The 26,181-nt window shown below is 40.1% G+C and overlaps 1 protein-coding gene across 1 annotated transcript; it reads left to right on the forward strand.

The window, feature by feature from the left end:
- Positions 1 to 301: 301 nt before the first annotated feature.
- On the forward strand, positions 302 to 26,181 carry LOC104619901 (cytospin-B-like; the record flags this gene model as incomplete). The annotated part of the gene is made up of 8 exons (XM_010285951.1): positions 302 to 447; positions 669 to 769; positions 2,035 to 2,116; positions 5,736 to 5,886; positions 6,851 to 6,953; positions 23,978 to 24,094; positions 24,991 to 25,050; positions 25,826 to 26,181. Coding segments are annotated over 8 exons (850 nt in total), but the record flags the coding sequence as incomplete, so codon positions are not given.

Below are 26,181 nucleotides of genomic sequence, written 5' to 3' on the forward strand. Positions count from 1 at the left end.
GATGATTGATTACTCAAAAGTCTCATCAAACTGCTTTTTTCTATCTTAATTCTCCATCCTGTATGAGGATGAGGAAAGGGAATGCTATGGTTAACAATGCAGAAAAGTTTGTCAAGCTCAATGATTTAATATTTGCCAGGCACTCCAAGAAAAGAACATGAACATTCTAATGAGTGGTTCACGTTCTGGGCTTCACAATAGAAGATGTGCATCGTTGGATTTGCCTTACCTACATATAAAGACCTTTAATCTCTGCTTGCACTTCCTGTTGCCTCTGACTGATCTGGTTTCTGCTTTGCAGGCTGACAGCTGAAGAAGTAGAATCTCTAGAGGCTGATACAACCAACCGCTGGCAAGGAGTCTGCATTAGCAGAGCATCTCCCACACCATCAGAATCTGCAGCCACTGTGAAATCACTGATAAAATCATTTGACTTAGGATGCTCAGGTAGTTGAATATTGTATTTTGTAGTAGAAAATTTTTCTAGTAGTGAGCAGGTAATTTTTGCTATTTTGTGCTGCTGCTTGCTTCTTAATGGATATTTTCTGTCAGTGCTTGGTACATAAATACTGTCTGTGAAATGTCACTACACCAGTGGTTCCCTGTTCTGACAAGGGGGAGATAGATGGGTTTGAAATGCAAATGTTTCAATGTGTTTTTCCTTACAGGTAGCACTGGACAAAATATCACGGTTCACAAGGTCCCCAGGAGCCCTCTAAGTGGAATTCCAGTGAGGACAGCCCCAGCAGCTGCTGTTTCCCCCATGCAGGTAAAAGGAGCTCTTTCCATCCTTGTAGTTTTAAAATGCATGGATGCAGTATTTGCTACAGCATGACGTAGCTTCAGCATGCATATGTTGACAGCAGGAAGGGGAAACTCATCTGTTTATTTGCAGTGAAACATCAAATGCTGTAGTACTAACAAAAAGGATCAAAGTGAGTTTGTCTTTGACTTCAGCTTAGAGGTCTCAGTGGAAGGATGTGAACTCTTTGGAATACAATTCTGAACTTTAATCACTGTTGACCAGAAAGTAGGTTTCAATTATTGAGACCGAGTTACAAGAAATATCAATCTAAACTAGGTAACTGGCATGTGAGTTGAGAGACATGGAATGATAAGTTTCTAAGACGTACGCTCCCACTTATCCAGTAAGTTCGTACAGTGCTGAATGAAGAGCTCTTACAGTTTGTTTTTTTTCCTACTGAAGCATAACTGCTCTGGAATGTAGTACTTCTTATGTCACCGCACCAGTTAGTTAACTTTCTGTTCGCAGTTTTCAAATCTATGGTGCAACGTTATTGGAAATACTGCTTTTGTGAACGATGGAGAGGCAAATGCACTGTGCTTCCCGATTTCCACATATGCTGAAGGTGGCATACCATCAGACTGCGATGGCTGATGCCATTGTATGTTTTTTGACTGGGTGGTCACTGGACTCACAACAGGATATTCCCCTCTGAATCTGGGTATAAAACCAGTTGTGAGGCTAGGGTGTTTAGGTAAGTATTCTGAAGAATCAGATGACTTTGAAAGACTACTTAACAAATGTGTGAGCATGTTTCCTTCAAAGAATGAGCAAAAGAATTTTAAAGAATGGGATTGAACAGAGGTCTGTGAACCTTCTATTAATGCCTCACTGAGGGGGGACTAATGCTGAAAACTGGTGCAGAGACAAGAGTCCTTCTGACATGATTCAGGGTGCTGGGGACAGAGGCAGGGTTAGGAACAGGCATTCTTACTTTGGGTTTGTGACACTAGATGATGTTTGGCAAGAGAAAAAGAAGGTGCAAATACAAATGTGAAATAATTCAGGAACCAATGCATTACCAGCTAGAAACATTGTCCCTTTGTCCTTTTATTTTTCACAACCATTTATCCAGCTCTAGGTACAGCTCATACCTTGTTGAAAGGTTTCTGTGTCCCTCCACCTGCTTTGTGATCTTGAGACAGCAGAAACATCTCTTCTTTATGTTTGTCTATTTATGCATGATGGCTAGTATTTTTTTAATTATCTTTTGTACATTTGTTTCACAGAGACATTCGGTTTATAATAATGCCAAGCCAGCCAGCAAGGGCGTTGCCAGACACACAGATCTTTCAGACCTTCCTCTTGCAGGTAGGTTGCGGTAAACATAAAAATGTTGCCTCTTTTTACTAGCAAAAGATTGTCATTAACTGTTGGCCTCTGCCTGGGCTGTTTTTCTTCTCATATGGTCAAAGGAAACATGAAAAAGTGTCTTCAGAGTCTTTGTTTTAGAGAGCTTATTAATTTTGTCATGTTTCCATTCCCATCTTGATCATAGCCCTAGAAAACTAAAAAATAGCTGATTTATTATGGTTTGCCAATACAAACTTGCCTTCTTTATTCCAAAGTATCCATGGCACCTCTCTAATCCATGCTGTGGAACTGGAGAGGACTGGACTTCGTTCAACATGTATGTATCTGGAACAAGTCCAAAGCACTGTCTTTTGAGGGTTTATTTGTTTTTAAATTGAGCTTCATTTGAAATACATCAAATGTTTCAGATACCAATGTGACTGCTTTAGGAGCAGTCATATTTGGGCTTGAAATTGTTTGAGAGTTCTCAAGACATGTGTTTGTTTTTATTTCACACTTTGCTTTTGTTCTCTTGTCATTTAATATTCTTTTCTACCAGTGTTTGTTTCCCATTTTCTCTAGGGCCCTTTATTATCTAGTCCTGAATGTAGTTGTTGCATTGGAGTCAAAGCTAGTAACACCAGGTTATTGAATTTTTAAGGACAGATGAAATATAATATACCTGTAGTGAAACTGCAGGAAGGGACAAAAAAAAAAATCAGTCACAACTTCTTCATTGGTAGACTGGATTTTCTGCAATAGTTTGCTAGTGCAGGAGAGAAATTAGAACCTGTCTTCATCTTTAGACTCTTCAGATAATCTGCTAAACTTCCCCTTCCATCATTTGAAGATGAAGAGATACTGGATCTGAACAGCAAAACAGGTTATAGGGTAGATGGCAGCATAAACAAATAACATCTTGTCTATGCTACTGGCTTCTCCTGCAGGAGTAAATGCTAGGCAAGCAGAATTTATCTGTGGAATAGAGACTTTACTTTTTTTATCATTTGGTTTCCAGAAAATGTCTTGCATGAGAGTATACAATGATCCTAAGCAGAACATAAGACCAGTTTACTGTAGAGTGAAGTAATCTGTCAACTGTGTTATATTAACACCAATCCTTAATAAAAATATCCCACTTCAGGCCATGGATAATTACTGTTATTACCCATAGACAATTGTTGTGTGAAAATCTGTTGAAATCAACAGATATTTTATTAGCCATTGTATGGTAAAAAATTTATGGTTGCTTATCTAACTAGTTCCTGTATTTACAGCTTCTCTTTGTACCTGGGTTTAATTTAGTTCCAATAATCCATAGCAAAGGCTTACTTACTATAAAGTTGTAATAGCTCTGGTTCCAATCTAAATAATCCTAGAAGGCAGTTGATTCAAGCCCTATACAAACAACACCAAATTAAAAAATATCCCCAAGGAAATCCAGGGTGAAGTAGTCTCCATAATAATAATCTTCTGTCTGATTCCATCTGACCAGTATCACAACGGGATTCTGTGATGTCCTTAATATGACCCAAATGTTACATTGCTGGAGAGGAGAATGGATTACTTTGCAGAGAGCGCTGATCTTTGGCTGTCATCTTTTTATTTAGAATCACAGGTTTTCTGGTTCTGTCCTGGTGTTTCTAGCAGCCAGAAATAAGTCAAAGGAAGTATATTACTCATGCAAGTGATACTCGACTTGCACCACTTCAGGCACTACTGTATGATTCAAGCCAGTAGCCACAAAGTTAAATAGTTAAGTAGTGCGAATAGATAGTGCTAACAGAATGTGATTTTCCTTAATCATGTTGCATATTTTTCATATAATTATCCTGTTTCTCTTTTCAAATGACTCCTAATATGCCCTCGTCTTCCCCCTCTTTTCTTTCCAGCTAGCTACTTCCAATAGCCTTTATACCTGTGGCATCCTTCTTCCTTTTTCTGTACCGTGCATGAATGCATCCTGAATGATTGGCACAGCACTTCCTAATTAGACCATCCCATTAGCCAGTCCAATTATGTTAATGACAATTTCACAGTCCTTTTTTTTGCTTATCCTTATAAACTAGTGAGAAACCTACATTCCTCTTCATAATGTTCAGATTTTGTTTATTGAAATGCCTTTTGCAGTAGATCTGTTTCTCTAAGCAGAATATTCTTAAGTTTAAAACAGTCCCAAGAATCATTCACTGGTTGCCTGTCTGATTGGTGTGGCTCTGTAAATTTGAGGTAATTCCCCATAAATCCAATGTAATGAGGACCTAGAAGAGTCATACACATTTTGAATATATAGTGGAAAACCAGCAAAAAGACTTGTGAAAAGCATGCTGTATGTTACTTCTTGTTGGTTACGGATACACAAAGAAGGGACGGGTGAGTGGAAGAAAGGACGTCCCTGACTCAGCAAGGTGTATGAAATCCAGTGCAACAAAGCTCTGCCAACAGCCAAGTTGCTGGAAAGGAGGCAGTCACCTGGGACTGGATTCTGTCCTTTTCCAGCTGGAATTCTTAATAGATAGGTACTTAGCAGCCCTTTATGCTGTGGAAAGAAGGTGCAAAAATGCCCGTAGCTCTAAGTAGCTACAAATGTTGAGCCTACAAAGGAGCCAAAGCAAGGGCTGCGCACTGGTTGGAAGGATGTGTTTATCTGGCAACTCTTTACTCTAACTTTACTGCTGAAAAGAAATTTAGGACTGATTCAGTGGTAGTAGCCTTTGAAGATGAGACAAGAAGAAATTCACACCTCTACGTGATATGGCATTAATTGGTAATTAACATAAGGAGGTAACTGAAAAGGAAGAGAAAATTTGTGTTCCACATTCAGTTAATTTCTGATAACAGCTCATAATGTGCTGTCCATAGATCCTGGTTGTTGACAGTTTGTCTATAGAAATGAAGTAGTCAACTTTCCCTGTATTATATATTGTTCTACCTCATGATTGATATGCATGAGGACATAATTTGATTTCTATGATCTCTTTGGCTTCTCTTTAAAAACCTATCAATGTTGGATTCTATGGCTACTAATTTTGTTGATTTTGAGTTATATAGATACACACACAAATATATATAATAAAATACATTATATAAAAGTACATAATATGTGTAATAAAAATACATATGCATCTGCTATGAATATATTGAGACTTCACAAAATTCCGGGAGATAGGATACCAAGCGTGATGTGATAATAAGTGCCTTTTGCTGCTGCCTTGATCTGGGTTGTATTCAGGAGACAAGAGGCTTTCTTCTTCCAAGTCTGCTAATGGCAGAAAAGAAATCGTTGTACTAGGGCTGGTCAGTCATCTGGTGAAGATATCTGGTGATCCGCTTTTGAACCTTTAAGACTGTAGATTTTGGTATTTCCCCTCATTCACCTGAGGCCCCTACCCCCCAGCAGGAGTATCAATCACAGGAAACCAGGCAGTCTGTACTGTTGAAATCATCAAAGCCATTTCTTGTTATGATCACCTCTAATCTGCTCAAGGTTTCCTAGCCCCATGTGTGTTTAATGAACAAATGAGTACATTTGTTTAGAATCAAAACAACAGACTACATATTGTGTGCTGGGTGGCAGGACAGTGATTAATCAAATTCCTCAGACTGCAAACTGGCAGCTTTTTTTTAATTCCCACAGACCTTCTGAAGGGGAGAAACGAAGAGCTGAAACCAGACCATTACCTCCGTAAAAGCCCCTCCCTGGAATCCCTGAGCAAACCCCCTATGGCCTTCAGCAGCAGAATGCTTACCTCTACCCCCAGCAGCTTGAAACCCCAAAGCAAACTCAGGTACAAACTTAGTTTCTTGGGAAAAACAGCACACGGGAAAGATTGACAGCATTACCTGGCACCAAGATGAATGTTTTAATCTGGTGGACCCCTGTCTCCAGTGGAAACTCTGCTGGCTAGTCTGTCCAGTTCAGAATTACCAGGCTGTGTCAGATTCAGATTTCAAAATTCAGATTATTATAATCACAACTATCCGTAAGATGAGCGATCATGACAAAATGAGGATAGCAAGCTTTCAGGAGTCACTAAGTTGTATACTTATATACTTATTATACTTATATAATTCTTATAGATAAGAATTCCATCATGTGTATGAGTGGTCAACTCTTGTTGTCTTACTGTAGCTTTGCATGTTATGGTGAGTTAAAAACTAAAAGCTTTGAGGTCTAAGGGAAAGCTGGACACGTCATTTTCTTGTCTTGAGAAAGAACATACATATTTTCCAACAGTAGAAGCTGTAGAGACAATTATGGGTGTTTTCATCATTGGCCTTTAACTGTCCTCAAGGCCTTGACTGCAGTACAGCTTCCAGATTTTCCGTTTTATTCAAGAACTCGTTCTGCAGCACCTCAGTTGGATGTGAGTATGCTGTTACACGTTCTTTAGATACTTTCTTTCAATACACCTTAAATCCTAGTTTTCAATATGTAAAGCAAAGAGGTTACTTGAAAATTTTATAAGTAAAGCTGATGAACGCAATAGCAGAAATGCTGGGTTAACACATGGCATCGAATATCCATAGGCTGCTTTTTTTTCAGCTCTTTGTACGCAGTGATACCAACTGAATTCGTCTCATCTAAAGACAAATATAGAATGCAAGCTCTGAAAGCTATTACAGTTTGGTTTACATTTAGGTTCTGTGCTGCTATTCTACTTTGTCATACAAATATTATTTACACTCCGATAAAAAATAAGAGAATTCCAGCATATCTATCTTCTTCTCCCTTATGCTTCCCTGGATTAGTGTGGAGAGAAAGGACCCGCTGGCAGCCCTGGCTCGGGAGTATGGTGGTTCGAAGAGGAATGCTCTGTTGAAATGGTGCCAAAAGAAGACTGAAGGTTACCAGGTAAGGCAATAGGTATATTTTTACTTTTCTCTGGAGAGCAATTCACCACATTTCTATAGGTGCACAGTAAGCAATGTCACTTCAAAGAAATGTATGTATTTCAGTCTGTTGATTTTTGCATGTTTACCTGTACTCAGAGTTTCCATCATCTTCCTTTTCTTTAACACTGCAGTCCCAAATATTGCATTGTCATAAATAATTTGTATACAAAACCAAAATATTTACTGCATCAAAGGTTGCTGATGGTGAGAAATGGAGTGTATATGCACAGCAGGTTCAATTTGGCATCAATTGTTGAATTGCATTCTGTTATTTTTTCTGTAAGCTCCGCTCCTGTGGGCAATGTGCTATTGTGAGAGTTTTTTCACTGGTCATTTCTGTAAAACCAAAGAAATATGTCTTTGGCCTTGATCAAATGAAGTTTGCAGCTTGGGGCTCTGCTCTTTCTAATCTGCTGGAGTTTAACAGGATTTTTGACTGCTTAAGAATATCTCACTTCTTTGCAGAGTGATTTTCACTGTTAAACAGGCATAATTATTTGTCCAGTTCTTGTATGGGCATTGCTGTGCTTATCAAGGTCTGGCTAGTGTTGGTATGCAGTTGAGTTAGGCCTTTGGTTCTGCTTGTAACTGAGCTGTAGAAGGCAATTAAAGACAACAGTTCATCCTGTGATATATGCTGGGTGTGCAGGATAGTCTTGGTTTGATATAACATTGAGATTTTTCTTTCTTAAGAATAATATTGTTTGTTACTTAGAGCAGAAGACAAAAGCAGTTATCACCACATGGTATGCACCCTGGAGCAAGTCTTTAATAAAAGCAGAGTCCATCTTTTAAAGTAAATAATATTTTTTTTCTTCATAACCAGCTCTTTATGAAGCATTAGCCGCAGGGAGCAGGAGTTTGGAAGAAAAGACAGTAGCTTTCCCTTTAAACTGATCTAGAAAAGTTTTATTCATTTCTTAGCACTGGCATATTCATCTGGCTTGCACCAATTTCACAGAAGGACAGATATCAGAGAAAGCTCTTGACTTTAGACATACTTTAGAAAGAATAAAGCCAGGGTTAGCATTTAGCCTCCAGTTTTGTGATACTGCCTAAAAGGCTACAGTGCTGTCCCCTGAAATTCTGTGCTCTATGCTGTGTTGACTTATTTTATATATGTCATCTACTAAAATTCTCCTGGTCTTGGATTTGAAGGTGTAGGGGAACATTCCCATCCAGTCCTCAGAAAGTGGTTCACGAAATACAGCTTTTCCAAGTCTAATTTCTGTTAAGCCATCAAACCCATCTCTTGAGCAATGCCTTCTCCCGACAGTGTTGCCCTTTTTTGTTTCAAACGACGCATATGGTGACCTTCCTCCACTTCTCTTAAGACAGTCTAACTCCAAGTTCACTGTTAGAAGTGTTCTCTCAGAGCCAGCCTGTAGTCTTCTTTCTCTGATTACACCCAGGTTGTACTAAATGTATTGCTTTCAGAAATTATTATGGGCTTTGCAAATGTAGAGGCCTGTCCTGGATTCTGTAGGTACCAGACTGGCACCAAGAGTGACAAGTCTTCCCTTCGTGGTAGAATAGAAAAGGAGTTTTGTTTTTCTATGCTGAACCTAAGTAGTGGAGCTAACTGTGTATCAGATAGCAGGCCACCCAGGAGGTATGCGAAGCAATCCGGGTCTATTTGTTTTTCCTTTTAGTATTAGTCTCTGGAGGAAAGTGTGTCCATGCTTCAGAGGACAGTGGAAGCCTTTGCTTTATATATGACTGACAGAGTGTTGTTGCTACGTGACTGTCCAGATGATGTTTCAGAAAAAGCTTTGTTGTTTTGGTTCCTGCTCTGACGAGGCTCTTGTGCTGTTCATGGCTGTCCTCTCTGTGTCGTTACTCTTTCTAAAGCAGCAGAATGAGTTTTCGGCAGATTTTTGAGAACAAGCAGGTAAAGCACTGACAAACGCTGCGTGATCCAGGAGTGTCTGAGAAGTTCAGACTGTGATGTGGTGGGGCGCCTTATTATCCAGAGTGTAAGCTCTCAGGGCAGAAATTGAAGTTAGAGGAACCAAAGGACAAACACAGTATTGACCGATGGTGAGAGTCTTGCCCCTTTATCTTCACTGCTTCATTTAGAGGCATTCTCTCTTGGACATTCTTTCTCAGATTCACATTCCCATTGCACTCTTTACAGTGCATTCACTAACTCTTCTTGAACTTGCTTTTCCCAGACCTTTGCACTCTTACGATAAGGCTGATATTAAGCTCCACAGGGAGGTTTTATCATTCTTGAGTACAAAGAACTGGAGTGGAATAAAGAACGTCATCCTTCTTCCTGCCTTACTCACTGCAATGGTGGGAATGAGGTAATGAACTCCTCTGAGCAGAATGCTGATGACATGCGTGACTACTTTTCCATAGGCAATAACCCGGCCTATGAGGCATCATCTGTGCAAATCCCAGTATGATCTGTCATGTTCTTTCTAACATAGGAAGCCCAGAACCACAGATAACTTTGTATGCAAACTGTTTTCAGCTCTGTGACACAGTGGAATGAGAGAACAAAAGACTTGCTACTTGGCTGCCTAACTTCTTCTTTCAGTGGCAAAATGGAGTTTTGCTAGACCTTTGAGGTCTAGTAGCAGTTCCTGATCCAAGCTGGTGAGGAAGAGGGAGATTCCTTTCTGCTCAAATTAAGAAGATACCAAATTTCATTAAACAATATGAGCAAAAAGGATTAGAATAACTGATGCTCTCAGTAGCAGCTACTACCGATGTCCCAGATTCCCTGAGGAAAGCTGGATTAGTGAGGTAGGAAGGTATCTGGGGATAAGAGCTAGGGACCAGCATACAAGGCTCCACTTTTTAAATGCTTTAATCCATACAAGGCTTATACTATAGATAGAAATTTACGTCCCGCTCCTGGCATATATCCTTGCATTGACTACAGTGGGAGCATTCCCTGGCTTTGAACTTCAGTTTGTTCCTCAGGAGGCAAACTCATAAAACACATCCAGAACACTGAAGGGAGTTGAGAGAAGTGCAACAAAATCAGTAGTGGCCTGGAGGGTTTTATTTGTTTTTTAAAAAAAAAGAAATTGCATGAGTTTACAGTAACTGAGGGGAAACATGAAAGTCTCTGTGTTTCTCTAATCTGCTACGTCATTTCTAAAATCCCTATTTAAACAGTGATTTGATGTCAAAAAGATATGAATGCTAAGTAGACAGACTAATTATTTAGAACGTGACAACAGAATCACTAGAATGAAAATAAAGTGGAAGTTCAGTTTAATGATTAGGAGAAAAGAATATGGAAGTGGGAATGCATAAACTGTGGCATGATCGATCATATGATTTCAGTTGTCATATTTCAATGCCTAGATGAATGTTGGGTGTTGATTTTGAGTAACTATGCGGGGGATGTGCTAAACAAAATCTCACTAGTAAAAAGAATTGTAGTGAAATTGGCTTTGGGCTTAGTGGCTTTGTGCTAAACTTACTCGAGGAAAATCTCCAGCCTAAAAAAACCCCACCACCTTAATCTAATGTATGGTTTCCTATAAGAATTGTGCACTGGCACGTGATCTCTTTTGTCAGACATACAAAGACTGTATCTTCTGCCTCTCCGAATTTGTTGACATCATGGTGTATAATGTAGGGTGATGAGATGACCGGACTTGAGAACTGCTTTTGTGGTTCTGGAACTCAATTACCACAAGTCCTTTAAACCACAAAGCCTGCTGAGAGCAAGTTATTTATGTTTAAATAGCTTTTTCTCTGTTGTCTTGTGGGTTTTTTTCATCTATTTAAAAAGATTATACATCATAGCAACACTGTGAAGTAGAAATTGGGTGTATCTTTTCTAATAGGCTCTGTTCCTCTGAGTTGTAACTCCTGGAAGCTGCTGAGAGTCATTCTTGTTGCATTATCACCTTCCATAATCATATCATTAGTGACTGTGGTGTTATTTAAGTGCCCTGGTTCTGTTTGCTCTCTGTGGAGACCATTTGTCAAGGGGCCAAACCTCTCTAGATTAAGTCTATTGCTATCCACAGATGTATTGTGAAAACATGAAACATCAAGAGGCACTTAACCCATGATCATTAGAACTGAGGATTATTGTTTCTGCCACATATACCCTCTCCAGAGAGGGGAGGGAATTGCTACCATGTTAATGAATATGGTTTGCTTAAAAGAACTATGTTCATGTTTTTTCCAACCACTACGCATCCATCCTATGGCACAGAGAAAAAAAGAATCTGAGACTGGCTCTTTTCTCCCTTTTATCAAAGTTGTATTTGGTTTAACAGGACCTGTTTGGGACCCACTTGTTGAAGAACCACCATCTTTTATAGTAAAGCTATCTGTGTGGTTGTCTTAAGTAGAGCAATGCTAAATAGTAGATGAGGAATGTTCTAGAACTGACAAAGGCAAATGGCAGCTATGCCTCTGAAGATTTTTATATTTCCTATATTCCCGACCTGTGCATTCAAGCCATTGCATTATATCATTTCCCTGACTATGACAGTGTCAGTACATGAACATATGGATAAAGTCAGTGGGCATCGCCAGGAAAAGAGGCAGTGTTCCCTGTTAGTATTGACACCAATATGAGATGGCTGATAAATTGGTGTTAGTCTTATTGGTATTTGAGGGACCAGCCTCAGATCCGATTTCATACCATCTGGAGGAATCCCAAAAGAATGGAGAAACTACTAACCAGACCAATCTTTACATAACTTCCATGTTGTACAAGTAGTTCCTGGAGGAAAGAATTCCTTTTAATTATTCTGCATAAAATAAGCTAGCAACTACAAGCAAAGCTAGAAGCAAATGATTTATTTGTTTCCACGCCTTATTTGCTGTTACTTGACTTTGTAGTAGGTCCCAGGAACACACTGCAGTTTTAGAAAATATGCTTAGGAGTATGTAGGAACTATTTTTAGGACGATACTCTCTGGCATTGTATTGTTTAGTCTAAATTAGCAAAATACAAATATCTGTGTGGCCAACCATTCTGAATATTTGCCTCAAAAATTGTGAATTATTTTTTGAAGCTTCCTTTTCGTAAAACACAGATAGTTTTAGGGCTCTGATTAAATATCCTGACAGAGACCGAAGCCTACATAGTTTCCAGAAATACATATTGGCATTGAGAGGAGTCTACTTCAACCTTTGTCTTTGCTGTGTATATAAACAAAGTGCCTTTCCTGTATAGTGCCTCAGCTATTCAAAAAGAAGAAAAAAACACTCTACCCTGAAGTATTCCCTCTATTATGGCTATTCCAGCCTTGAGAGGCAGCAATTGGAAACAAATTACTTCCGAACATAACCTAAAAGTCATTAAATGTAATTCTGAATGCTTTTACTACTAAAAACGTAAAGCTGGTGTCTCAGACTGTGTAAAAGTTGGTGTGTCTGCATAGTACTATGTTATTCATGTAGCAAAGGTGCAAAAGCTTAGGGAGAAAAATAAAGGCTGTTGCAGTATTTGCTGTTTGTCAAGTAATTATAGCAAGAGACTAGTTGACTAGTGGTTTGGCAGTGGATATAACATAAAGCTTGTTACCCTTTTGTATTCAGTTTAAACTCAGACTAATACTAGCTTTTTGTTTATGAATTTGTGGCTTTCTTTTTCTCACAGGAATTTGCATTCTTTTTCTTTCTGTACTAGCCAATATTTCTTCAATATCCTCTTTGTTCTCAAGCCCTATTCCATGATATTATCCTCTCCTTTTTCTCTTTTTTTTTTTTTTTTTTTTTTGGACTTGTTTGCTGCCTGGATGAGATCCAGCACAGATTAAGTGTGGCCCAAAGATGTACAAATGCAGATAGGCTGATGAGGACATAATGTATTCCCTTTGGTCAAGTGGTCACGGGGCCAATGCATTCTCATTAGGGAGGTGGACTCTCTGCTGCTAGGACGGCCAGCCAGGATAACTACTTTTTTACTGCTGATGCATCAAGCAGGTGTATTCCTGAGGCTGCACATTGTGGGGACCTGCTTTATAGGAGATCCAAAAACTCCTGTGTGGCCAGTTGTACATTAACATGTCTGTGTTTGACGATTTCTTCCTTATTTTGGAAACTAAGGGTTATATTCAGAAACAAGAAGTCTGTTACTTCTTTGTACATCATTAGTGTGGGTAGTTGACATTATCTTTCTATTTAAGTAACTACTGTTTCAATCTTTTTTTAAGTCTCAGCCGAGCACTTTGCCTCACTCACACTTCAGTTACGCACTGTCTCGGATCACAGAGAGTGAACAGAGGCTATACTGCAAATGCTACCGCAGTCCTCAGGGCTGGTGCTCTGGCCGGCAGCTCTAGTAAGGAATCAAAGAGCTGAATGGGACAAAAACCAGGACCAACCCTCTCAACCTCTGAACCTGGGCAGAATGTAATTCCTGAGCTTTGGCTTGTAAAACAATTAGTCAAACACTTCCTTTGACACTAATACAATGGAGCTTAGTTTTAAAGCCTTGAGAATCCCAGCACAGCTGTGCAGTGTCCTAAAGAGATACTTACAAGATCCCAGTTGTTTCTTAACCACAAGATGTGCACTTGGGTATGGGAGTGATTCTCTTGCCCTTTTCTACATTACTTTCTGTGTTTATGTCAACAAGTGACATGAGACTGTTTCAATATGTTTCCAAATTTTATCAATATCTCTCTCCTATATCAATATTAACCAGGTTTCTATCTAAATATTTAACTAGGCACGAGAACTAGGTAAATGGTGGCATCCCGTAATTCAGCAGTAACACCGAGGAGTGGATGTACAGGTTTTCTGGGTGCCTTTCCAAGTGAGGTCTTTCAAGTAACAAGGACAGGAGCTAAATCCCATCTGCTGTTATGCACAGCTTAAGTGCAGTCTGGAAAGGCTGGATTCCCACAGTACTGTGATCTTGCGTGCTGAAGATCAACAGCAAAAAAACCCAACTCTCAGTTTGTGTGATGTGGGTGAAGAAAAACACTGAACAAAACCCCCTCCGGATTTAAATGGCAGCCATTCTTTCATTCTAAGCAGCATTCATGGCACTCTCTCTCCTCTGGGAGGGACTGGGAAGATTTCCCTTTTGCCACGGCGACCTGTGTGGCTGAGATTAGAGGCTAGTGGCCGGAGCCTGGTAGGCAAGCAGGAAAAAGCTGTCTGTCTTAATATTTTACCACTACCATTAATGCAACAAAGTTCTTCTCTGGTGAACAATGACACTTACCCTGAAGTACCATACGCTAGCATATCCCTTCTGTTATGAGAGGGTGCACATGCTTACAAAGAGCTTTGCATCCACATTACTTGTAGCATTTTGACATTTAGAAGTAGGACATATGTGCAACGGGTTTTTCCCAGGAAGTTATTAGCAAATTCTGTGAGTTTCTGAGAAATGGGTGAAATTTCTGGCTCTCTTTGTGTTCCACTCTTTTTTGCCAAAGAGGAGGATGTTGACTTCAGAGAGACTTTTCCTATTTATGCAAAAGTTTGAAGTGAGTCTTGGTAAGAGCTATTGAGATAAGAGGGATTATCCTGTGATTTTTTTAGACTAGATATTAGAAGAAATTTCTTTACGGAGACAGTGGTCAAGCATTGGAACAGGCTGCCCAGGGAGGTGGTGGAGTCACCATCGCTGGAAGTGTTCAAAAAATGTGTAGATGTGACATTTGGGGAGATGGTTTAGTGGGCTTGGTGGTGTTGGGTTGATGGTTGGACTTGATGGTCTTAAAGGTCTTTTCCAACCTGAATGATTCTGTGAATAAAAACTGACAATAAGTTGGTCAGGAATTTTGTTCCCAAGTCTGCTTTGGAGCATCTTTGTGACCTTGGCAGTCTTGCATAATACTGTTGCCTTGATTTCCTTAGCTGTTAAAAAGTAGATCATCATATCATATCACTTCATATCATTGGATGATTATGAGTTTCAGTAATATTTGTAAAGATGCTCTAATAAAAAGAGCAATCTTGAGAGTTCTTAATTAATGAAAATATGCGCTTAAAATTTCACAACATTCCCAATTTCTTTCCAGAATAAATGTTTTCTTTCTCTAAATAAAAACACTTACAGCTAAATGTGTACATCCAATTTCTCTGTATGTCCCAGCTGGACCCAGGGTTCGGTCTGGAAAATAAATGCAGCAGCCAAATCATGGCATGTTGGGAATAATCAGGTTGATTACTAATGTGCAAGCCCCCTCCACAGTGATGCCAATGCATAAACGTGCTTCTCCAGTGTAGCCAAATAACTTGAGCCAAGCTCTACCTCTTTTCACATAAGGGGTTTTATCCTGTAAACAAATACAAGTCTCTTGATTGGAGGGATAAAATAAACGCCCATGCAGCGCACTCATGCATAACTTTCTATCCTGCTGGGTAATTTTAAAAATAGCATTTACATTCTCTCCATCCCAAAGTCCAAGACACTTTCCTTGCGTTGCCTGGATGCAATGACAATCAGTGAAAACACTGAATTGATTGGTCACCAGCTGGAACAGCTCCAAACTGTGAATTTAACTGGGAGAGAGCTGAGCCCAGCTGCCTGTTCCATGAATATCCTTTGCTGTTCAGACCTCTTCCCACCTTGTTTCCATCCTTTACCATGAGCCTGCCGCAGTCTGCAGCCTACCCCTCTGCCCAGGAATTCCAGGACATGGCTAGTCTCTGAACTGTCAATACAGATAATCACAAATGGCTGTGGGAGCAGTCGGTTTGTGCATTAGCAATTCTGCACCACGCTCCAGGCAGGAAGTAGCTGTGCTGCTGGCTTGGACACAGAGGGGACCTAGTTCCTCCCCCTCTCTCCCTCCCTCCTTCCCCAGAGTATCTGTGTGGTCCTCGGAGCTATGCTGCTGCATCTTCACTCTGGCAGCCTTGGGAATGAAGGAACACAGCCCGGTCTTGTTTATTTGTGGCATTCAGCAGTGGTGTCATTTATACGAGTTGGTGAGAAAATGGATCAAAGTGTTAGTTGTGTAGCAAGCAGGGAGTTGGCTTTCAGCAGGTGAGCATGACAAGTATAATTCATACTGAAGAGCAGAAAAGAGATGCATAGCAAAAATAAGAACTCATCAATAGCTAATGGGATTATTACAATGAGGAGAATTTGTTAGTTCCTGGTCTTGCTGTGTGATCTACCTCTGCCTCTCCAGATACACCTAACACTCTTGCTGACTCACTGAATGTGACAGTGCTGTAAGTTACAGAAGTACCAGTCACACTTGATATATATCCTTTGTCACCATTACCTCATCTCTGAAATCGCCCAGAGATGTCCATAAAATTGCTTCTGTTTATACCAGCTCTCATTTGGTCCTGTATGTTTCTGTAATAAAAAGCCAGCTCCCTGTGAACTCAGTGTTACACATTCTCTCTCTCCATTGCTCTTGTTCAAGTGGAAGATGGTGTGCAAAGTGATAAATTAAGACCCAAAATGAGGAATATGTGCAAACCCCTGTTACTTTACTAGGCTTTAGTGAGACCTTTGAAGTAGGTGACTTTTAGTAATGAGAATGTTGTTGTGGGGTAATTGCATTCAGTACAACTCATATTATTTGCTAGGAAAGGTTCAAATACACTCACTGTGTTATGTGCACTGTGCCAGCAACTACTCTCAATGCTTGTTCACCAGAATTTGTTTTCGTTTTAAAAATTCAGTCTTTATATATTAAAATGCAAATAAAACCTAAAAAATGTGAACAAAATATAGTGAAATGTTTGCCAGTCCTCACAGCATTGGGAGCAATAGATCTGATGGGCACGAATGGATGCTATTTGGCTCATTAGGGAGGTTACTCATATGTATAGTTACAGTGGTGATTTCAGTGTCAGTAGTAACTGTTTTTCACCTTGCAAGCAGGGGAAATGGGAAGTCATATAACTACTTTATCACCTATTACTTTAAATATCTCCCATTTTTTATTTTTATGAAAACTTTAGCTATAACAGCACCACATCTCTTTTGTAATCAAAGTACCAGAACTAAGCTGCCTTGTAGAGGTCATGGACCTCCTCAATATCTCATGAAGAAAGAGCTGAGCTTGAAGAATGCACAGATCATTTTAGAATGGCTTTACAATTTACTCTGATGATTCTGAGACAACTGCTGTCAGATTACTTGTTTTGGGCACAGAACTTGAGACCATCATGCTACCTACTATTGCCAGTATGACCCAATGAGGACAGGTAATGAAGGTAATGAATGGGCATGCCTGACTTTTTGGTATCTTCTCAGATCTCTGGCTTTTGAGAGACTAAAATAGTTGGAAGATGAAAACTCTTTGTGTAGGATGCGTGACAATGAGCTTGTTAAATTTCCTCTTTTTAAATGTTGTCCCACCATGTGACTACTGTAGTCTGTAGTCAACTGTTCGAAGCTTTTGCAAAAAAAAAAAATAGTCATAAACTCTCTTTCTAATGTCTTGTCTATGCGAAGAAGTCCCATTAATTCACACTTACTGAAGCAAATGATAAATGGTAAACCCAAGGCAACACCTGTGGCAGCAGTGGAGCAAGGATTGTGATGGGGAATGGGGTTTCTTTATAAAAAAGGAATGTAGTAAATGGGATAACCTTTAAAGAGCTGGCACTAGTTCCTTGTCATTTCACTGTGCTGTAATTACATAATTCAACAGCATTTTCAGATGGCATTTTATGTTATCTGAGCTATGTTTCATACATGTGTAATCAGCAATAAGATGCATGGCTTACTGACATGGCTGGCAGAAGCATTAGAAATATGGATGATGGGGATAGAAACACAAAGTTTCAAAGAAAGGTTAAAACAAGTCTTATGGAGACTGCAGCTGCCTGAACCATTTGAACTAGGGATATTAATACAGCCTGGAGGATGGAAGGTCATTTGGCTTCCTGCCCAATCTTGGCTAGCCACTTAATCTCTATGCAATAAACAGTATTGCTGTTCCACAAGTTATTCTGGATTTTTTTTTAATCAAGAGGCATTACTTTACTGCATATTCCATTTAAGAGAAAAATATTTGTAAGAGAATTCAGAAAGGTTCCTGGTAGTAGATTGACTGAATGTGATATGCAAATCGCTTTAGACTTGCAGGTACCCATTGAAAATAGCTGTGTGCAATTGTCCAAGTCATCTGGGTGCACCCTGTAATTACAGAAGAATCCAAGCACTCTTTAATTTTGGGCATTCATGCCTTTCATCCGTGTTAACTGGACCTGAGCACGCTTCTAATTCACCCATATTTCTAGTAGACAGCCCAGATGTTTCATATCTTTGCTGGAGCATTTTAGATGAACTGGAGTGTTCTGTTTGCTCAGAAGGTTAGGTCATGCTAAAAGGAGTCCTTCTTCACTTGTGTGGCTTCTTAGGAAGTATTTAGAACTTGCCTATCCAGAGCTCAAAGCTTATATGCTTCGTTTGATAGAACCTCTTCGGCTGAAGCCTGCTAATGTCCCCAGCCAATTAGGGTGTGATAAATCCAGATTAGATTTGCGGTTTCATCCAGCTGTTGGTAAAGATGGGTGGGTGTAGGTAATCTTTTGGAAGTTGCCTTTCAAGGTACCTTGATCCGATTTTACATTGGAATGGTCAGAGTTCAATGGTCAGATTTGCAGAGATGTGTCTCATGAAAAGGAGGTCCCTGCTCAGACACCTGTATCTAAATACAACCACGTAAAACGCTGAGCTGTAAGACTTGGTCTGTGGAGGAGATGTGGGTCTCTGGTTAGTGATAAGCAGGAAGGACTGCAGAAAGCTGAGCCAGTTAAGGGGGAGCTGCTATTAAAAACAAGGCAATTGCCTTTGGTTTATTCAGTATATTTTAACTAGTTCCATCTTCAGTATTTAAGTTTATGTTCTGTATAGGCTGAACCTCAATAATTAGCCATTCTGGCATGTTCCTGGTCTGCCCTTCTGTACCGATGACTTCGGAGAGGCAGGAGGACATGTTGTATGCTGGGGTGGGGGGGTGGGGAAGAATGGTGCTAAGGTCATTTATTGCAGGCTTTCTTCCACAGAATTCTAGGCTAGCTTCAAGCCGATTCATGTCTATAATTTATAATTCTGGGTCTTACAGAGAAAATTATGAGTCAGAGAGCCATTGCTGTGGGCGCAGTAACATCTGCGTAGGAATATCTTGTGTCAGTATTTTGACATACTCAGGCTGTAGTGAAGAGCGTATGATGTCATTGTTGCTTTTTACTGAAGACTTGGAGTTAAAGATCTAGTGAAATCTAATAGGGTGGTTGTTTTTTCCTCAGATAAACAAGAAAATGTTTTTAGTGAGAACAGATCACAGATTTCCCTGTGTGTCTTTACCGTGGCTCTCATAGTGCTCTGTTATCTGCAAGCAAAGGTCCTGTTCCTGGGGTGGGGGGCTGAGGTTAATGACTTGCATGTGTTCGGTATCTTTTAGACTTGGCCTGCCACTAATGTCATAGATTATCCAGGCAATGTTACTCAGAGAGCAAATGTATTTTATAATTTTTTTTTTTTACTTAATACGAGGTGCTTTAATGTTCATGGAAATGAACCATACTGAAGGTACCAAAGTACCTTCAGATAACTGCGCTCCCTGGTGTGCTTCCATCCCAGTCTCTTAATATTCCCAGTGCATGTATAGTAGTTGACTCATGAGTCTTCATTTGAAATGAATGAGCTATTTTCATTGACAAGAAGCCTGCGAAGTACACTGGAAATAGTTTAGTCTGGACACCTCTATGCTCTACACAGTATTCTACCACTATCCCAGCAAACTTTGTACCCTCACATCTTCCTACACTGCTTTTTGCCACTCTACACAGGGTATGTAAAGATGGTTACGTCATCATACTATGACCCCCCCGCCCCTGCTTCTGGCCTGACTTCCACGTTCTTTAAAGATTTTCAACTATACCACCCCCACCTCCCCAGGTGTTTTCTTAGCAGCACCATGGGAGACCCAGCTCAAGCGCTGCCTAACACGGTTGTGGTATGTCTGCTCCAAAGGGAGCTCGTAACCCCGAGCGTTGCAGGCGCTACTGGGCACCCCTGGACCAGGGGTTAATCTCTGGTGCAGGTGCCTTTGGCAGTGTGGATCTACTGATGACATGCTAAAGATAGGCATAGGGGTATTAGTGACCATGAGACATACTGTGACCGTAAGATGGCAAATTTTTCACACTGCCTGATGAGCACTACGACTCAGTTTGATCTGCAGTCCCTATGCCATTTTCAGATTTCTCCCTACATTCATTCTGTGTACACTCTTGATGGTGCGTCTTTCCCCCAAAAGGTGCCATCCTATATAGGTTAACTTCCAGGTCTCATGAGAAGCCACATGCAGTTTTTCAGAGCTTGGGGTGGGGATTCTGCTGTAAGCACACTGGGAGACAGAGAAATCGCCAAACTCTCCATCCTGCAGTTTGGAAGTGTACGTTATCAACCAGCATGTACACAAATAGCTCCCACATGTTCATGGACTGTGTGTTGAGGCATAGAGAGGTGTGGCAGAAACACTGAGACAGGTTCCACTGCCAAAATAATCAACAGAAGTGAATAGTTTCCAAGGTGTTCATTCCCTAAATTGTTTTCCTTTTTTGTTTTCTTTTCCTGGCTTCAGTGAAGCCACAGATCTTCTGAGAAATCAGTGTGCCAGTATTTTGACTTAATTCCTCTTGGTGTGGTGTAGTGGGGAGGTATTACAAGTAAAGCTGCAGTGTAGCAATGTCCTTATATCCCAAATTGAAAAGTAGTTAACACAGAATTCAAGATGAAATGCCAGAGAGGGAGTTATACCATGTATGACATGGAAATGCATTTGTTTAGAGGAAAAAAAACACAATTCACTGATGCTTGTTGGATGTGAAAATGGCAACTAAGTGATTTGGAGTATGTCTAAGTGTTTGGTGTCGTACTGTTAACTGAACATTTGAGCTGAACCTTCAAACATTCATTCTGGGTTTGCATTTAGGACAAAAATTCAGATTTGAGTTTGTTTTCTCTGTTGATCATGACATATCACTTTGCAGTAGATTTCATCTGTGGTTTAAATATTGTCAGCAGAACCCCATCCTTGAACTTTTCCTTCTTTGTAAGACTTAGATCCAAGAATTACTGAAGATGACTGGCTGGACAATGCTGTTAGAGATGTGAGGATTTTTGAACCTAGTTCTGATTTTACTGTAGACATTAGCACTTCTGCTCTCTAGATATGTTAGGTGGGAGGAGGAGAAGAGTTTTAGGCACAGTTAAAACTACAATGACAAGTAAAATTATCAAACTGATGCTGGGCTGGTGAAATACAAAACTGTTCCTTCCTACAATATCTCATGTGTGTCTCATAATAGCATCATGAAAACGAGCATAGGATATAATGTTCCTACACAAACATGACTTGCCTTTTTGTCTAGTCCTGTTGCTTAACTAAGGCTTTGTTTATTCCTGTTTCTGTGGCCTTTGACAGAGGTGGGGGGAACAACCTCCATTTTCCATTTCTATCGTACAATATAAAATGAGAATATTGACATTTGGTGATAGGCTATTTGCTGATAAAATATATTGGCCTCAGTAAAAACACTTTTGTAATTTGGCAGTCGGTCCTTTCCCACTAACTGCATATTGATAAATAGTAACTAACTTTTTTGTCTGAAAAGTCAAGAAAGAGTAACCTAGCTTCAGCCAGTTCCATAACACAGAGTTGGACTGCCATGGTGCGACTTTATGGATTAGGCAAAGCCAAGACAGCTTTCGGACCAAAGTATATTTTTTCTTGTGATGGGATTCAGCCACTATGTCACTTTTCTTTTATCTCCATTGACGGATGTTAATAGAGCAAACTACACTGTGGTGGCTGGTGCAGCGCGGTGATGTCTGCTGCTGATGGCCTGCTTTCTGAGCCCATTAGATCTGGAGACTTACTACAGCCACAGTATTTTAACCTGAAATATTCTGTACTGCTTCAATTTGAGTCATGTTTAGTTATGGACATTTATTACTAATCTGAAATCCTGTCTGACTGGACAAAGTCCAGGTTGGACAACTAATCAGTGAGGCATCGTAAGTGAAGAGCATATGCTGAAATGCTTCCTGTCTGGTTTTAGGACGTCTGCATTAGCTTTTGTATGAGAGATGCAGTAAAAGCTCTGTCTTTCGGGGAATCTTGAAAGAAACCGGAAAATAGCTAAATAAAGAAAATGAAGGGGCAGAGAGTCCAAGTTGAAGTTCAGCGCACAGGAAGATGTGGCTGCTGAGAATGATTTGAGGGTAGCTCCAGACCTGCCGTAGTGTGAGGGATGGTGCGGTACCACCATGTCCTGTAGTCTTCCATGCTCCAGCAGCTGTTACTTTTCTAAGCAGTATCAGTTCAACGTTTTGTTTTTAGGTGGTATTTGGAACTACAGCTGCTACTACAGCAGCAAAACTTAGCCGTGAGAATTCCGTAGTTTTCTAGTATGGCCAGTCAGTGCAAACAAGAGCATTAGAAAGGTCACCTTGTTCACAGGATCAGAACTTGGCCATAAGCATATGTTTAACTACAGCTGTGCCTTGCAAGAGAGTCCCTGTGAAGAACCCCGAGTGCACTCTGTACCCCCAGTAATCTTTAAATTTTAAAGGAGTTAAGTTTACAGGCGGGCTGATTTTAAAACATCGGTTTCTGTAATCACTCTAACCCACCTGTTGAACATCGTACATTCTGGAGTTCAGCTGTCATGAGAAGGGAAACTGGGTTTCCTCTGTGCACCTGAGTGCACCCTTGTAATAAGCTATGTGACTCGTAAAGAAAAATCCCACTGACTAGCAGCAAGGGAAGATGTTTTCTGACCGTTTAAACTCGCAACCATATTAGACTTTTTTTTTCAAAATATTCCCTTTTCACTGTCCTCCTGCTGGAGCTGGCAGTGGTGGGAGTGTTGCTACACACAAGTCAGAGTTTTCTAGCTCAGCTAGGGCTTTCAGTTGGGTGTTTATTAATATATCCGTGCGCCACGAAACACGGCTTCCACAAGCACACTCAGCCTTGTTGTGTTAGGAAATGTGTGAAGACAAGATTTAAAGGTTTCTGTTTGTTTCAGTTCCGTAAGGGTCTTGTGTTGTACTTGTTACCAGTGATACAGCCACATTTATTTGTCAGTGACTACGGTAGTTGGAGAGCAAGCATCAGGAGACGTTGTCTCCTCAACTACTTATGGCTCATTTTGTGAATTAGGGTAGGTGATTAAATTCTATATCTCAGACTTCCCAGTCTTTATCTGCCTTTTGTTAAGTGCTCTGTGATGTGCAGGTGAAAGATGCTGCCTTGATAAAGAATATGAGAATGCAGAAAACATTCATGCAGGCTGCGAACGGGGCACATCTGCCCAGCTCTTGGAAAGCTGCCCATTCAGCTGCTGCTGTTGCCAAGTTCGAGCATCCCCCTCACATACAAGTAAACACATTCTTTATTTAGGGCTTGAGGAATATGTTAGTATTTCATCACTTTGATAGCACTTTGATCAGGGGCTGAATGAAGTCGGTAATTGTTAATGGCGCATTCTCATTAAAGCATGTATCTGCTGTGTAATACTAGAAAAATAACAGTGGTCAAATACACTGATTACACTGTCTCATTGCTCTGCAAATCTATCCCTCTGTTAGACTTTCTGAGACAAGGAACTATGAAATCAGTTATGAAAAACCATTTTAAAATATCAATTACTTCTGTTGTAGGTGCTGGAGAAATCATATTTCTGCCATTCTGTAACTGAAAGGGACCAGATAAGGTCCTTCCTTTTGCCAGCACAGGAAAATTGCAGCTGCAGCATGTGCTGCACATGGTGTTTCTCACCATCTAGAAAGCATTGGAGAGAGTCTCTTTGTTTGGGGTGCCATGTGAAAAACATTTAGCTCCTTAATAATCCATACAGGACTTTGAAACTTGCCATCCTACCTTGTATCTTTCTACTTGACATGAAAAAGAGGGGGAGAATGGAAAATGTAAACCTATGTTCCTTTAATACTCTTGAGTTTTTGTTTCATGACTGCATAAAACTGTTGTTTAGAGATTTTTTTGTTGTGTAGCACTGTTCAGGGTTGGTTTGTGTTTTGTCTTACAGAATATTGATATTACCAACTTCAGCAGCAGCTGGAGTGATGGGCTGGCCTTCTGCGCTCTCCTGCACACGTATTTGCCTGCACATATTCCTTACCAGGAGCTCAACAGTCAGGATAAAGTAAGTTTTGTTGTACCTGCTCCTATACCATTTGCAGAATTTGCAGTGAAACATTATCCATTTTGATGGATATGTGGTGGAGACACAGCGTTGCAAGATCTTGATTGATACAAAATAATTAGGTGGGAGCAACAGTAAGAGACGAGTGTCAGTTGAGAACTTAGAAAGCAAACAGGCTTGTTGAAAAGGGGAAGGAAACCAACAGTGAACTCCCAGAGAGAAATGCAGGGACTACTGGATAAAGAGTTAGTGACAAGTTGCCTGAATCCGGTGAGTGCAGTGGATAAACATGAAGACAGCATCCCCTTTGAAAGGCTACAGCATTTCTGGACTCCTGAGTTAGCTGCACATATTAAAAGTGCTGTATCAGTAGGCAGACAGATCATTCATTGAACTACTTGGACAGCAATGTATCTAGAAGTCAGACCATGTCAGCACATTCCAAATATGTTTATTAAGATCCTCACAAAGGGGAGGGACCATGGTTTTACTGGGTTTACTTCAGACAGCTAGTATCTATTACAATAAGAACTATACTATATACAGGAAGGGCTTATATTAGTTAATACCTCTTCAGAAACCTTTCAGTCATAATAAAGACAGAACCTCAGTGCTGGGATTTTTTTGCCCGGTTCTAATCAGTTTCATAAGAACCTATTTGTCAAAAACAGAGGGCTGTAGCTTGGGCAAATGTAGATGAACTATTCAAAGACGAAGAACTTCTTTGTGAGTGTACCTTATTAATACAAAAAAGTATTTATGTGAAAGTACTGAATCTAGTGTTTTTCAGTTTTCAAATGTACCTGCTCATTTAAATGTATTAACCAGATGCAAGGTAGGGTTCAGGAATCATGTTTTGATGATAATCCTTTTGAACTTTTGTTGTATTTTTACAGAAGAGAAATCTGCTGTTAGCATTTCAAGCTGCTGAAAGTGTAGGCATCAAACCCAGCCTGGTGAGTGACCTTCTTTTAGCAAGGGAAGATTTGCTGCATAAACCGTTCCAAAGCCTTTGTTGCCATGTGGCCAGTCAGTCAGCTTGCACTGAAAATGTTCACATAGTGCTAGGGAAGGCTGCACCACCGTCTCTGAAAGTTCATAGCATTAGGAGAACTTCCAGAAAGAATTTGTCGAATCAGAGAATTAATATAATTTGAAGGAGCTTCTGGAGGTCATCTAGTATTGAAATGAAACTATTGATTATGTGCTCCTCTTGGAAGCTGATTCCAGATAATTCCTATTTTCATGGGCAGACTTGCATGTTAGACCATTTTCTTTCTTTTCGTTTTAGTGTTTTAAGAAACAGAAGGATCATTTGTTCATTAAACTGTTTAAAAAGCCTTTTCTAAAATCAACAATATGATGACTAGGAAGAGATCAGTTTAATATGAAGGAAAAAATACTATGGGGTTCATGAGCTAAGTACAGAACCAGAGATATGCAAAGCAGCAGCAATTTAAATGAGGTTATATAGAGAATTGATCTCTGCAGATGGAAGAAATCTTTTCAGAATGTAAAATGCACATGGCTGTTTAACTAGTTTGTTAACAAGTTTCACAATTGCACTAGGCCAGTAGATCATTCCCCTGGACTTTTATACTGCATATGGCTTTAAGGAGCTCTGGAATGGACGCAGAAGTAGTGTTCAATAGCCACAGCTACTAGAGGACCCAGTGATGTTCCCAGCATCAGTGCTTGACTGAGTTTTGACAATGTGTCTGTCCTGTGCAGGAGCTCAGTGAGATGATGTACACGGACCGGCCAGACTGGCAGAGTGTGATGCAGTACGTCGCCCAGATCTACAAGTACTTTGAGACCTGAGATGCAGAGCAAGAGGTGGACAGAAGTGGGGAAGAGAACAAAGAATGCTACAGATGCACTTGATCACTTTAAAAATCTGCTTGCTCCTCTTCCACAACCAACGTAAGCTCTTAGTTTGAAAGAAAGCTCTTCCATAATTTTGATTACATCTGGGACTGCAACCAAATAAATATCCATTGTCCATCTATACAAACCAAATTAATCTGTACTTTTATTCCCACATGGAAATTGCAAAGCATTTTTGAACACACATGGGATATTTCTGA

The sequence above is a fragment of the Phaethon lepturus genome, unplaced genomic scaffold (genome assembly GCF_000687285.1).
Source record: "Phaethon lepturus isolate BGI_N335 unplaced genomic scaffold, ASM68728v1 scaffold20884, whole genome shotgun sequence".
Taxonomy (NCBI): Eukaryota; Metazoa; Chordata; class Aves; order Phaethontiformes; family Phaethontidae; genus Phaethon; species Phaethon lepturus.